The sequence below is a fragment of the Notothenia rossii genome (assembly GCF_949606895.1).
Source record: "Notothenia rossii genome assembly, chromosome: 8".
NCBI lineage: Eukaryota > Metazoa > Chordata > Actinopteri > Perciformes > Nototheniidae > Notothenia > Notothenia rossii.
In genome coordinates this window covers 22482325-22498488 of record NC_136906.1, presented here as the reverse complement: position 1 = coordinate 22498488, position 16164 = coordinate 22482325, and the positions used below count along the sequence as shown (strand labels likewise).

Sequence of the window (16164 nt, the reverse complement as noted above, 5' to 3'; positions counted from 1 at the left end):
TTTCCCATTCTGAGGGGCTTGAGTCCCTTTAGCTCTGTTCAAAGAACCACAGGATGGTCAGACTGATGTAGGCATATCGAAATGAGCACTGAGGCGGGGACTCAAAAACAAATGGGATTGGTCTTGATCGCTGTTTTCATCAGCTGTTTCATCAACACTGAGAAGCCATGGCATTATGTTATTGCTGCCGTGCCTGTTGTAATCTCTGATTTTTGTTACAGCAGTTGAGACAATTTTTGTTCATGTTTATCCGCCTGCAACTTAATGAGCTTACACAGGGACACACCAGGTCATCTTCAATGGGCTTTGGGAGCATGTCCCGATTCAGAAACAAGGTTATGCACAAATATCAAAGTAACACATGGTTGTCGTGCTGAAACACAACGTTATATTTGGAATGTGTAAACTGATGATAGATTAGGGGTTTTTAGATTTCAAATGAATACTAATTTTAAAACAAAAAGGTGTTAGAAACATTGTGGTGCCAACAGGAAAACGCAACCCTAGAGTTAAATATTAAGTGATGTTAAAATGTACACTTAGGGGAGCTGCATGCCATTTGCATCCAAGCAATGGTGTGAAATTCATAGCAACCATCAACAGTATAATCTTCTTTCATGTACCTGTGGGTACAGTACATATGACGTTGCAAATCAGTAACTATGGCTACTCTGTCCTTTGTTTGTGCCTGCTGTTGACCTCTGGAGCTGGTCTTTGTCCGCTACACAATATAACATCTCTCTATTTGAGTGCATGAACAAGAATAGCAGAATGATTCTTTGTATGCAGGCTGTAAGAGGGGCCATCGTCTCTGGGAAGGCTTTGATTGGCATCTCCCCTGTTGTCACCTCGCTGCATCGTGCGCTGTGACCTGGCAGGAGGCTTCCTGTCACTCAACGGAGTCTGGTACATTAACTCCTTAGTGATGTAATGGCAACACTTTCTATCAAGAGTCTCTGGAACAACGGCCACCTGTACCTAATTACGTTAATGCTGGAGGGGAACTGTGAGACCGAAGAGAAGGAGGAAGAGGGGGATGGTCTCTGATGGTGATATCATTCTGCTATCATTATGTTGGGGTCAACAGAGAGCGCTTCCAGCAGCTATCGCTTGCCCATCTGTGTATTCAGTTAGCTGGTGTTGGGGATAAAGGTCGCTGCAGGAGTGTCGCGTGAATGTTGAGAAGCAACATACTGCAGCCTCTCTGACTTATGGGAATTCAACGATGCTGTTCATTTGAATAGGAATGAGCTAAACATGCATATCTAACAGACCACAGACTTCACTGAGCTGGAGCTGGGGTTGTAAATTGCGTAGCCTTGTCTTTGACCTTGTTTGAAACAGCTGGAAACCTTGAAAAGCTGGTGTTACTCAGTGAAGCCTTATTGAGACTACCTGGCAGCGTTTTCTTTGAGTGACACCTAAGTATAGCCTGAATGTGTCGGACAGAGCTGTTTGTCACATGATATATCTGATCGCTGAGCTTTGGTTATGTATTTGTCATGCTTATGTGGAAACATTTTGTCTGCCAGCTTTGTCAGGAATGTGCAGGGTGGCTGGTATTTTGGGATAATCATGGCAACTGTGTGTCCAAATCTTTTAGCAAAACACAAAGTCGGAAAATAATCAAATTCTTCTAATTCCATTGTGGATATGCACACAAAAAAAAAAAAAAAGAGGCAAGATGATAAAGTAAAGTATGCTGATATGTAGGAGCTCAAAAAGCTTGGCATGTCTCCTTCAAAAACAACAACAACAACAACAACAACAACAACAACAACAACAACACATTTGTACTTTGAATTTGCTAAACCTGTTTGAATTTCTAATTAACTATCACCCATTGCAGTCTTGTATTAATAGCAAATATGCATTCATATTTAAAAGTTTGTCTTTTTTTTATTGTTAAAATTGCAAGGTTGATGCAGTTTTGCTCCACCATTTGTAATATCCAAAAACATAAACATAAAACTTGTGTCTTATCCCTCAGAAATACATTTGAACTAGAAAATGTGCAAAGAAAAAAAAATCATTCAGCTCAGACTGACAGGGATCATTTTTCATGCTCATTGTGTTATTGAACTCAATGCAAGATTGCACTTAGAGAACCACATGGGGCTCTGCCACTTATTTTTAAAAGGCTCACTGGGGGGGCATGGCCCAGAGAAAAAGGCGGACATCATGAGTGCTTAATTGAGTTGCTCTTCAGAGACTAAACAGGCCAAAGATTACGACAGCTGAGACGGGACTCTGTGTTCAGCACCTGATGTTCCAGAGGAGACGAAATACAAAAAAATGAAGGTGGCAGAAATGATCAGGGTGAATGGTGTATGTGTTGCCTGAGTACATTTCCACAGTTAAATAAATACCAACATTTCAGCATCATAAAACAAATATTGTATTCAACTTCAGTAGGAAGAACAGAGCTTCACCTTAAGAAACCCTATCCGACTGGTAAAATACCAGCATTTGACACAAGACCTACATTGCTTTTACAGTACAAATGTACTCCATATGTCTCCCCTCATTCTTTGGCTGAACATTTGACTGAAGTACTTATTTCCGATACCACTGCACAGCACTGTGGGCAGATGCTATACCTCCAGATCAATCTTGTACAAATCCATACGTGTCCATCCAGAGCTGGGTTGCAGCTGGGCCACGAGGGAGACAGTTGAAACTGCTTAAGAGGATATTCTGATATAATGTAGGGCAATCGTTCACCAGGGATGTTATCTGACAGGAAAGGAGATCTGAGGTGTATTTCTCTCTGTGTTGTTGTATTTGTTTTAAGGCCAGGACTTCAAAACTGACTCCCTTTGAGATGCTCCACTGTCAGCTGGTGCAGGCCAGAGTTTCATAATCTTTCTGTCTCATCCCACCGAGCCCCCAGGGATCCCTCCGATCTAGTTTATGCTGTCCTACTACTGCTGCTTTTAATAGGCGCGGCCCGAGAGCATCAGCTTAGAGGATGACGGTCTTTAGAGAGCAGACCCACATGAGCCAAACTGCACCCGGGCTGCCATGCAAGAGTGTGTTGAGCCAACACACACATACCTGTGCACAGCATACACACATGTGCAAAGTCAACATTTCCCAATGAATCCTGCACCCCACAGAGCACAGAGTTAGGTAACGGAGTTCTTCCTGGATTGCAGCATTGTCCCCAAATGAACTTGACAGACTTCTAAAGATTCAACCATAAGATTACAGCATTTTAAATAATATGGCATGTTTCAAAACAAATGTCCAAATGGCTTTGTGGAGGTTTAAAGAAATCAATGAGAAATCAATGAAACTAAGTAAATAAAAGTATGATAATTGAATGTAATAAAAGAGGAATACATAAAAACACACAAAGTAAAGCTAGTCTATCATTTATCAAATTAAGTTTAGTCAATATATCAGCCGTGCCACAATTGATCTGTTGCTTACTTTATATTTTTGATTCCATGTCTGTGTCATTGTTTACTTTTGTTTATTGCATGACTTTACTGCCTTATTGAGGTGAGATTCCTTCTTTAGGCCTCTAGGGGTTCTTTAAATGTCACCTGCACACCATGCTTCTTCACTTTAGATGCTGTGTTTCTTCAGCTCTGTCTATCGTGCAAACACAAGGAATCTAGAGGTTTCTCTCTGCCTCTCACCTGTGACACATTGCAGAGTCAGCAGGATACTCAAGTTCAATCCTCAGCTTTAGATACGCTGGTGCATCTATTCTCTACGTTATGATCTATCAGCCAATTCTTTCAATGAAACTGAAGTGAGGTGCTGCTGCCTCTCAGGGAAGCCTGCAGGCCCACACCTGTGGAGCCGCTGAAAGGCCACGGAAAGCTCTACTGATCTTGGTATAAAAACAATGGCTGCCAACAGAGGAGAGGGGTTAGGAGGCTTGGGCAGGGGACAGGGGTTTAGAGAGGTGGAGGATGGAGAAGGGAGGAGGGAGGGTCTGTAGGGATAAAGCATAGCGGGGGTAATCTCACATGCTCACATATTATGTAACTTGGGGAGAGTGCGGTTTGAAGACTGTAAAATTACTCGAGTCACTATGTGTGTTTATGTCATCTGGCATGCCAATGTCATACAGTAGCACGTCACCGCCACCATCACTGTGGACAGTTTGCTAGCTAAAAATGCATGTTTTTTCCGGTTTTTTCATCTACTTTACTTTTGCAATTTAGGTGGAGTGTTGTCTTTTATATGGTTAAGGAGGTCATGTCCTGGCATTTTCACAAGATCGCCATGATGATTAAATGATGACATTAAGAGGACAACCATCACACACACACTGCATGTGAGCATTATTCAGGTAAATAGATCAGCAGATTTACAGATTACGCTTCTCAGTGACCTTAATTATCGTACACAATAACTTTACCTTCCTTTTTATCTCGCATCTCTTTCTATGTCCAATCCGAATAAAAGGGCAGGAACCTGTTGTTGTTAAGTTTAAATGCTTTCATTCTGCAACCATCTCTTTCATTCAAGTGTAATTGGCGGAGTCAAAAAATGGACTTCAGAATTTATGAAGAATGCAAATGTCTTTCTTCTGTTTGCTTCCAGGAAATAGAAATAGAAAATGTGAAGGCAAAAGTCCTTGGGGGGGAAATTGATGTTTGATGTGCAGCTGAGAAATGTTTTTCTTTGAATACTGGTCCAGTGGATTTATACAGTGCTGGAGTTCTATTCAGATTTTTTTCAGACAAAAACAGTAGAATAAAAAAAATGGCAGCTATTTTATAGCTAGGCTTAGGCTTATGCTACACATTTGTAGAACACTAAAATGGGAAGGTCACCTTTTTGTAAGCTATGCGAACATTTGTATGAGCAACTGTTGATTACGAATGCAGATAACAATTATTTTCCTTATCAATAGCCGAAGTTATCAAAAATGTCCATCTCTTTCTCTTCACTTAAAGGTCCCTTGTTATACTCTTTTTTCTCTAAAATCTGATCAGCTCATTTTCAGAAAGTTTTTTATATAAATGGATAAGAACAAAATGTGAGCAAATCTTTTTTTCTGAAACTTTCAGAATCTCTTTACACAACAATGGCAACACATGTTTATGTATAAAAGACATGAACAAGTGGATTTTGCATAATAAGTTACCCTTATAACAACCTTACGTGACCTTACGTACACAATGTCTACAATGGAGGATATTAAGGGGACAAACCAGAGGATTTCCCAGTTTAATGGCTTTAATGCCACAGGACTTGGGCATAGGCTCGGTCATGGCAACATCTGGTGTCTGCTCCCTCGTGTGGGTCTCTGTGTGAGACACCTCAGGCTGCCCTGCAAGGCTGGGAGCAGGTGTCAGGCAGGCAGAGGCAGCATGGAGCCCCGGGCCCCCACACCTCGCCCAGGGAGAGGTGGGCCCTGTGGATGTTCCCTGCCAGTAAAGAAATAAATAAAGAGGTCACTTGAGGAAAGGTAAAGGACAGACTGTGGTGGAAATTCCACACTTAATGACCTTCTGGTAATCAATGAACAAATACGTTTGAACCGAAGTTGTGTTATTTAATAAAGAGTTATAGCATTTAACAGAATCAATCTATTTCCAGCTGGAAGGACAGATAACCCTGCACCACCAACGTAGTACACAAATCTGACTCTGTTACAACAGAAAAACAAGCACTTTATACAGGAAAAAGACAAAAGGGGGGGAGGTCTCAGATAGGGAATTCACATTACAGGCCATTGAAATGTTGGCTAGACGGGGCGATACCTGCATACTAATTACAAACCTAAGGTCCATATGATAATTGCCTGACAATGGACAAAGCGGCACCTTTCTGTCAGAGAACATTTAGTAGCTAGGCATGAATTTAAACTGTAAGCAAATAAAGTTACAGTGACATTATATATAATTAAGTTAGACTTATGATACATTTCTACGATACAGATAAGTTAGCAAACCAAGGGATAATATCATGATTTCAGTTATGACGCATTCTGGGGATGGAGAGGAGAGGAGAGGAGAAGTGAGGTAAATGTCAAGGAATGAAGGATGGATATGGAAATAAACAGGATAGAGGAAGCAGAGGATCAAGTGAGATGGAAACGAGAGGTGAACGAGATAAAGACAGATAGTGTGTGAGATCCAGGGGAGACGGGACAGCTGGAAGTTGCGTGACGGGATTAAAATGTGTGTCGGGTGTCATAAATAAGGGTAAAATCCACGCTCTATTACCCTGTGTTGTCGTGTTTGACAGCAGCAGCTTTCCAACATGTGGCCCAGCAAGCCTCTGCTTTGGCAACATGCGCCTCACTGCCATGACGCACACCTCCCTCAACGAAAAGAAGGGGAACCAACCACAAACAAATCTCTGAGTATGGAGCAGTTTAATGCAAAATAGAGCCAGGATGAACTCTTCTGCATGTCGTGCATTAAAGCCTGGCCCAGGGTTCAAGCCATGGACAAGGTGGCTCTTTCCATAGAGGACACTTTTCAATACCTTGTGTGTTCGACTTGCCAAGACCACTTAGCTAGCTGCTTTCATTCTCAGCACACTTTTTAAAAAACATGTTTTCAAAAGGTAGTTTTATACATGTCAGCTATATATCCTTTTTGTGGTAAAGTTTTTATATCTGCACACTTTCTTTTCTGGGCCTCACACATTCTTCTCAGGGGTTTTATCAGTATATTTTATTAATGACATTATTCTCTTTTGTGTAGCACACAGTCCCCTCCTGATTTCTTAAAAGGTTACTTGCTAAGGTTGCAACTTCATGATTGACAGAAGCCATTTCAAACTTGACTTTTCAGTTTTTAATGGTGCAGAAGTGGGCAAAAAATCCAGAAAAAACTCTCAAACCACTCCTTAAGTATATCTGCTTCAAAACTGCAAATGGTTGCTAACTGTTGTTCATTGATGACTTAAATGATGAATGAATTATCCAAATAGTTCTTGAATAATTTTCTTGATACTTGTATTCTTTGCTATAATACAGCCTAAATGTCATTTTATAACGTGTTTCCGCTGCACTATTTCGTAAGGCTCTTAATGTCTTTTATTTTTGTAAAGCACTTTGAATTGCCGTGTGTTGAAAGGTGCTAAATAAGCTTGCCTTGCCTTAATATATCCACGTCTTTTTTCAGTAAGGCAAAAATATATGGGATTTCACAATACTTATCCTGAAAGGAGAAAAAAAGACCCACACCACCACAGGCAGGGCATGGGATTAGCAAGCTGCAGGGCACAGCAGGGCATTTGTTCCTGTGAGGGTAGAGAGTTTACTGTAGTGACTTTTTCCATATGCAAAGTGCAGACCTGCAGTCCGTCTGTCTCTCTGCTCTTAGATTAGCAGCGACCTGGCTTTAGCCTACAGGGATCAGTGTGTGTTGATTATTGGGACTTTACAATGGAGGGCAGTGTCTGAATGCTGGGGCTCATTAAGCCTAAAATCCCACCTTCCATGGTCCCTCTGTTTGTGAGGGTGGTATAAGCTTGTCTTAATTGGAGGATAATTTCTGACTTGAGCAAATAGCATGAGTTTCTCTGCTGTTTTTCAAAGCATACCTTTCACTATATCTGTTACAAGCTACATAATGAGTCTTCCTCTACTCACTTTGGCATCTGACCTGACCCGTGTGCACTGAAACTTGTCGACCAATCAGCCAACTGGGCAGCAGCACTGATGATGTCAGCCGCAGCATTGCTTTCACCAGTATCAACTCTCAACAATCTCAATTTGATTTATAGGGCTGCATTATTATTATTATATAAAATGTTGGCCAGTTAGATTACTTATTTATGGCTGCCCTTTATGTTTGTGTGTTTGTTTGTTTATAGATCCGGCGCAGGAGGCCAACACCTGCCACGCTGTTCAGAGTAGCCGACCAATCATCTCCCGAGGATGATCAGTCCACCCATCAGGTAAAGGTGAAGTGACAACACTTTTCGAAGTGTCTGTGCATTCTCCTCAATCCACCACCATTTCCTTCAAGCCTATCCCATGAACTCAAAACAATGCACACAAGTTTTGGAGTTTCCATTTCATTGTTGAACAACATTATTCTGTGTTTTTTCCAGAATCTGCTGTCCACCTTATTAATACCACCTCCCAAAGTATAGATTTAGTTAAAACTCTTTCATCCTTGCTTGTGTCCATCACAAACTCATGCTGTGTGGTCAACCATTTTTTAATCCCCAAGAAAAGTGTAATTCAAATTTTCATACATTTTAAATCCCCTGAGATTAAATGTTCAGTGTTTTATCACATTTTAATTGCAGTTATTGCACGTGTGCAGTAGCACTCATATGGCATTTCTCAATGTCAGTGTAAATATTGCATCACATGACTGACATGTATTGACCTTGCAATACCAAAAAAGGGAGTCTAATGGCACATTTCCACTACAGCGTGGAGCTCGCTTTAAGCGTGCCGAGCCGTGCGGGGCTCGTTTTTGGTTGCGTTTCCACTTAGCGTACCGCTAGCGGGTACTATTTCACAATTTTTCTGGCCCCATAAAATCGAGGTTCTTTCCGGGGCCAACAACCAGGCTGAGTCGGGCTGAGTATGCTAAACTAGAGAGAGAATCGCTGGCAAGGGGGCTACAACTACAACAGGGGAACATATTTGACCCTGATTTAATTGTAATACACGTTTCAAAATGATGCCGAAGTAACAACATACTGATACCGGTTAGTAAAAATCATGAATTAATGCTTTGACAAGTCTGTAGACAGACAGCAGGCAAAAAACCTTTTAAAATGTGTGTTTTCTGAATTGAGATCGGCTAAGCTAACGCAGTATATGCTCCGATCGTCCACACTCACAACAACGGCCTATACAGACATAAATAAACCAGCGACTATATTCACCATGACACAGACAGTCTGTGATTTGTACTTGTTTTACTTTTGTCTAGTTTCTGAACAGATATGAGGAGCTGTGAGCTCTGAGGACTAACAGCTAACGGCTGTTGTTGTTGATGTGGTTTTTCTGGGGTTCTCATTGAAGATGACGTCACGGCTCCGTCTACACTGCGTTACTATAGTTACTACCCCAGTTCCTAAACTCCTAATGGATATGTGCCATAAAATGAGCCAGTCCTAACAAGGCCTAACGAGCGAGGCCGTGTAGTGGAAATGCGCCATAAGTAATAAAGAAGGTCTATTTTGAATGTAAAGTTGCAGCAATGAAAAACACTGCATCCTGGGTTTGAACACGTCTGTTAATGTCGGCATCATTACCTGAATCATCATCTATTCTGCCACTGTGAATACAATTAGCCTTATAATTAGATTGCCATACCTTGCCCTCTTATGCGAGGTTTTGGATCAAATGTGTAGAAAGAAAGAACCAAAAATGCTTATTTTTCTCCTATTTAGTACTTCACTGGGACATTTGATCTTCACTGTGCAGAACAATGTGTGTGCAGAAGTCTGTTATTTACAGTTTCAACTCACATAGGGAGTGATGGATTTTTGGAACCACTCATCCAGAATGCAAATTTGAAGTGTTTCCAGTGCACATACCAAAAAAGGAGACAGCAGTAGAACTTTTGAAATGAAAATGATTTGCATATACATTCTGTAATTTTTTCATTTGAGGAGAAGGGTAAAATACACCAACAAATATGTAACTGATCTAATTTGTGGAAAAGCCATATCATTAATAACTAAATGTTGATGTTGATGCCTCTCTGTTTGCAGTGGGTCGTGGGAGAGAACGGAGTACTCAAACCAAAACGTGTCAACCCAAATGTGTATCAGCCTCCATCACTCAGAGGTAGGTGTGAGCAGTGTTGCTACTACAGGTGGTGCTTGTTTGTTGTGATTCATCCTTGTGTTTAAGTCCTTTTTGGTTTACCGTGCTTCGCCGTAGTCAATTTCCTCCTCGCTTTTTCATGCTTACTGATAGCTGACATGTGACAGATGGGTAGATAGGTATTAAAAGCCTCTATTTATTCTCTTTCTGCGCATGTGTGAAATGCACAGGCCTGTTTCCATGTGTTCCTGCTCTTACTCTCACAACAGTGTGTGACGGAGAGACAGAGAGGGAGAAAAGAGAGATTAATGTGTGACAGCTGTGAGACAGTGAGTGTGAGTCTAGGAACGTCTAGATCATCCAGGATTACAGTCAGTTGTGTATACAGCTGTTACACGCACACACACACAGACACGCACAACACACACATATAGGCAAGATATATAACTGATGTTTTTTCATTTGAGTCTTTATGCATGTGGCTTTCTGCTTGTTGCATGTGGTCGATAAAGGGGCAAACATTCTCTCAGAGCTTGTCAGCAGAGCTTCCTTTAATGGAGATTTATGGTTACGTGTGGCATATCAAGTGATGATTTAATGAGCCAGGAAACCTCATTCCTGCATCAGAAATCTGTCTTTCATCTGCTCCTACGCACAGAGGGGAAGAGAGAGCTACCTCAGAATAATTTCTGATTACACAACCTTCTCCTAGAATGAGTGACCTGCTCAGTGACGCACTGAGGGTGTGAGAGAGAAAGAGTCAAGGTGACCCAGAGTAAGTGAGAAGGGGAGTTAAGGTAATATCAAAAAAGAGGGGAGAGTGTATAGTGGAGGGATGGAGAAGAGGGTGAGTCAGCACTGCCAAAGGAAAAGCGCTGAAGATGGCGGGCAGGCGAGAAAAGACGAGGGTACAAACGAACAGATGGAAGAACAGGGTGAGAGATGGGATAGAAAACAGCAGCGGAGGCTAAAAAAAAAACAGTGTAGGATAACGTTTTGCAGTCGCCTGTCTTTCTGTCTGTCAGTGCATGTGTTTAATTGGCTTTCTGCCTGCCTGGCATGTATTCAAAATCCCTGGTGAGGCTTGATAAAAACAATATTGAAGCGTGGTAAAACCAAAACAACATATCCCTCTATCCCTGTGTCCATGTGTTTGTGTGGCCGTCTCCCTGTGTGTGTATGTGTGTTGTGATTACCTGTGTGTAGCTGTGCAGAAGATGGCCGAAGCACATATGCAGCACCTAGGTATCTACCCCCCCTTGGAAGACCCTTGTGAAGGGGAGGAGGAGGACAACAACTGGCAGGGAGAGGACACATCTCCCACCCAAGCTGCTGGTGAGAGGGAGGCTCTCTGACGCAGCCTGGGAAAACACAACAACAGCAGCAAGGACAAAAGAGAAATAAATAAATCCTGTGGCCCTTAAAAAGCACTAGCATGTATAAGCCTGCTTGGGTGAAAAATGAATTATTCAAGAAATGTCTCTTGACACTTCCAGCATGGTTGCAATCTAATTTAATATAATATCTTTCTTCTTTGAGTTTCCTGAAAAGCCCTATACAAGTCTCATGTGTTATTATTATTATTAATAGGATAGAAAAATATTTGTAAATAGTTTTAATCAGATTTTGATTGTGCAAACAGGATTTACTTTTAGTTATTGGAGTTCAGAATGCTGACTAATGTGGTGTATGATAATCTCATCACCTGAGAAAACATGGACCAGACTAGAAATATTACAAATGTAATATTTTAGTATTCTTCTGACAGCACTCAGTTTCAAGTTTCGACACATCGAAGCATATTGGAATGAAAATGAAGATTGCAGACTGAAAAACTAAAGTAAAAGACTTAAAAGGGCAATAAATACCACCACTTTTCCCCTGCTCTGAAACAACTATACAACTGTTTTTGTTAACAGAAGAACAGAGATGCGTTTCTTAAAGGCTGCCGTGGTTTTCAGGGTAACTTAATTTCCTCAGGACCAGCAGCACAGATGAAGCTCTGTAGTGTCATATTAGCTCTCTGTGTCGCGCCCAGAATCTGTCAGAGACCTGCAGCTGACTACAGGTGGACACACACACACACACACACACACACACACACACACACACACACACACACACACACACACACACACACACACACACACACACACACACACACACACACACACACACACACACACACACACACACACACACACACACACACACACACAGACCTGTACCAGGCAGAGGCCAGACAGTACCACGCTCACAGAGAACACTGTCTGTTCTGATCCATCTACATGAAGAAAAAAAAATAGTCCACAAATCTTATGTTGAAGTTAACTTTTTAGCATACTCCCTTATTATTTTGTCAAATGTATCAAATTGATCGTTTCTTCATTTCCATTATGTCAAATGAGAATAGTGGTATTTTACCCAGAATGATTGCTCTGTCAGCGCAGATGACAGCCTCTCAATAAATCCTCTGTGTTGAAGTCTGCTGAAACACAGAGTAACACATGATGTTTAGTAATTATAATCAATGAATCGTCTGGTCTTTAAAATGTCTGAAGATATTGTCAGTGTCTGACCAGCAGTGCAAAATCAGTGTCCGGTTTATTGCCAAGTAGGTTAAATATAAGGAATGTTCCCTGACTTAATGGTTAATTACACAAACTTAGAAAGAAATAAGGAAATATAAATAAAGAAGAAATTCAATTATAATAGAAATTAGAAAAATTACTATAAAAAAATATGTCAATATATCTGAATCAAAATGAAAGAGCTGTGCAGTTATTAGAAGATATTCAGTTTGCAACATTTGTTCTTTAAAAATCGGCTCAACCAATTAATAAGATGTCAAATTAGTTGAAATAATACACTAATTATTCCAGCTCTACTTTAAATATGAATTTATTCGTACCCACCAGTCATCTCCTTCACCGGAATAAATTGTACATTTCATCTATGAAGAAATATGATAACCAAAAGCAGAACTTACAGTAGTTGGGGATTTTACTTCTTCTTTTGACATCTGTCTTTGTCCCCTTAGATCACACAGAGATGACAACCGAGCAGTCAGACAAGTTCTCCAGCGTGAGAGAGACGGCCAAAGACATCCAGGTAGCACAAGAGGAAGAGAGGGAGGAAGAGGACGAGGATGAAGAGAAGGAAACGACAGAGGAGAACAGGCGGGGAAATAACTGAGAGAGAGAGAGGGGGAAGAACTGGGGGGAGTGAAGGTGTTTTATGAAATGGTTAAAAGTTAAAGACCTCAGATGAGATCAGGAAACGGGTGTGTGCTGTTTGGTGGATGTGAGGATGAGAGCTGAATGAAAAATACCTCCTTGAGATCAAACATGAGAGTGAGCAAAGATCTCTGTTCACCTCAAAAGATTGAAAGGGAAAGGTGGATTAAAGAGAGGACAGAGAGGAGTCAGCCCTCACGAGCAGGTGAGGAATGATCTGCTGACTGAGCAGTAATGTCCCTTTGTTTATAATGAGAGTAGAGGGACAGCAAGGTCAACATGACCAAATACCCTGACCAACAAGACCAGTCCTCCCTCATACATTAATGCTTCTACACAAAGATGAATGTTTCTCTAAAGATGATCATTATTACCATAATAAACACACTCACATATATTTGTCACAGAATCTGTCTCTTAGAAGACCCATGCAAAAAAGCCTATACATACGTATGGTATGAATATGATGCAAATCTATTTTTGAAACATCATTGTTATGATTTGCATAAAACTTGCTTGTGCTGCCATCTTGTGGTTGAAATGGGATTGACAGTTTCAAAGTGATACTCTAGCTAATATCGATTTTAAATACATTACATTTTTTTTAAAGGCAATCTAGTATCAGTACATATTTAATAAAATATAGATACTGAAACCACTTGGAGTATCACTTTATGTAAGACTTAATAATAAGCTCCAAAATGTTTTGTCTATAACTGTGTTAAATCCAAGAGCCATTGAGTGTGTTTGATTATTTCATAACATATTTTTTACATTTGAGTATACTTTACTAAATGAATCCTAAAAGGGCAAAGCTACCTCTAATTAGATGGAATTACCAAACAGTTGCTTTCATGCATCACACATTTAAACTGGATTCATTGTGAACTGAAAGAAGAAAAAATATTTTTAATTATAATACTGTTCACTAATTTCAGGCTCAAAAATTCCCTTTTGTATGTCATCGCTTTTCTATTGTCATCTTTTTAAATGTATGTTAGGATCTGTTGTTAAAGCTATTTTTCTAATCTAACGTCCGGTGTACGAGTAGCTCAGCTCTGTCCTGTTTCCACTGTCTATATCCAACTTGCAAGCCTAAAACCAAACCAGGCACTGTGGTTACTGTATAACTGACATTCTAGCAATGCTCTCTTTTTAACAACATATTCACTGTCTCTCTTTTCTAAGGTTTTTTAAATCAGCATCTGATCTGATTTCCAGTTTAGCTGAATATAAAGGATTTGTTATTTTGGTGCAAAGGATTCCAGTTGTGCCACAATAATTAAATGTTTGTTTCCTCTGACCTGCGGTTTGTAAATAAAAAGTGTGTGAAACTTGGACCTCTGTCCTGCCCAAATGATGGGATGAATGGATGAGGCTCTGCAGCTGACTCGCTGTCCCCCTCCCCTCTCCACCGGGTCAGAAGAACTCTGGAAAGACTTGTATGAACTATTATGTTTTTTCTGTCTTTATTTTATTTTTCCATTCTCTTGCTTTCTCAATGTGATGCTTTTGTTTTTAAAATAAACAATTTATCCTTTTTCTCCTTCAAACAGATGTATGTGTGGAGTCTAAATTCATCCAAGGAAATAGGAATTTTCATTATTTATTTATTTTCAGGCAAATCTCTTTTCAGTCATTGTCCTCCATTAAACCCAGGTGTGGTGTGGTTAATCAAGACATAGGCCGTTTCTCAATCGCCAGGAAACTGGCTTCCAAGACAATATTTCAAGGATACTACGTCATCGAGTGCCGCCGAAGGACTGTTCCAATCTCCAGCATACTTGGAATTCCACCGAGGCCGCGTCCTTGGTTTGGGGGTAATTTCGAGGCTGCACATGGGTAGACTTCGCCTCCTTCAAATCCCCACAATGCTTTGCGCACGGACCAATTTCCCCAAATCTGTGGCGGAAAATGTAAGGCGGGGCCTCTCATATGACGCACACCTGGGCCGTTTCTCAATCGCGAGGATGCTTGCTTGGTAGCACATGTCTTCGGAGTCACTTCCTTCAGAAGCTAGGCAAGAATCCTTCCTGGCATTCGGAAAACGAAGAGTGGAACAGGCTAGCAAGTGTGCAGGTGTGCGTCATATGAGAGGCCCTGCCTTACATTTTCCGCCACAGATTTGGGGAAATTGGTCCGTGCGCAAAGCATTGTGGGGATTTGAAGGACGCCAAGTCTACCCATGTGCAGCCTCGAAATTACCCCCAAACCAAGGACGCGGCCTCAGTGGAATTCCAAGTATGCTGGAGATTGGAACAGTCCTTCGGCGGCACTCGATGACGTAGCGTCCTTGAAATATTGGCTTGGAAGCCAGTTTCCTCGCGATTGCGAAACAGCCCTGCACACACGAATGCCAGGAAGGATTCTTGCATAGCTTCTGAAGGAAGTGACTCGGAAGACATGTGCTAACAAGCAAGTATCCTCGCGATTGAGAAACGGCATAGAGTAGCTAGCTTTCTAGTTCAAAACCAAATATTTTATTTAAAATGTAATCAACCTTACCAGAAAATATAGTGTTGCATCAAGTGGCAATATAACAGTTGGTTTTATCTTTAAGGACTCAACACACTATTCTGTATTCTGCATTAGTGTTAATAAATCACAACTAGGCCTATATACTGCCGTTGAGTGGTCATGGTGTGCAACTAAAGCACTGTCAATTAAAGAAGCTTTATTTAAAATGTGATTGCCTTTGTTGTATAAGTGAATAGTATCAAAGTCACATTTTATTTTAAATTGTATAATGCCGCAGTTGTTTTGCCGTACGCGAGGAAAATAATCGGGACTCAGAGCCTCAGAATACTGAAATCTGTATTTGTTATTACTTGGTGCAGGCACGAAACATACTACCAATAGAAATACATTGCTTCTAAAATCCTTCTGTGTCAGAATACTGAAATCTGTATTTATTTTAAATCTCTTTTTCCTTCAAATTGCTTTTAAAATCGTTCTGTGTGACACGAAAAAAAATGGGAAAATCGTGTTGGTGAACACGAATAAATAGATTAATTTCGTGACTATAACACGATATGCCGTGAGACTGTGTTGGATTATTTGTTGATCTTGCTTTAAATTATATTTTGGCTTTACAAATGTTGCAATCCGCTTTATCATTGCCTAGGTTGTTGTTGAAGTGCATCTAAAAGCTGCTGCGTTTTCGCGTTTGTCTCGTTTTTTCACCCGATAAACGTCGTACCTGTACCACTG

General features: G+C 40.7%; 1 protein-coding gene across 1 annotated transcript in view; it reads left to right on the top strand.

Annotated features, from left to right (window-relative positions):
* The window catches only part of LOC307016655 (uncharacterized protein), an 18796-nt gene extending 4285 nt beyond the window's left edge, over window positions 1-14511 (top strand). Inside the window, exons 2-5 of the mRNA XM_079645862.1 lie at window positions 7798-7881; window positions 9664-9739; window positions 10925-11053; window positions 12759-14511. Of these exons, the coding sequence (XP_079501988.1) occupies window positions 10936-11053; window positions 12759-12913 (273 nt within the window). The 5' untranslated portion in view covers window positions 7798-7881; window positions 9664-9739; window positions 10925-10935 and the 3' untranslated portion in view covers window positions 12914-14511. The remainder of the gene's footprint in view (window positions 1-7797; window positions 7882-9663; window positions 9740-10924; window positions 11054-12758) is intronic.
* Window positions 14512-16164: the final 1653 nt, after the last annotated feature.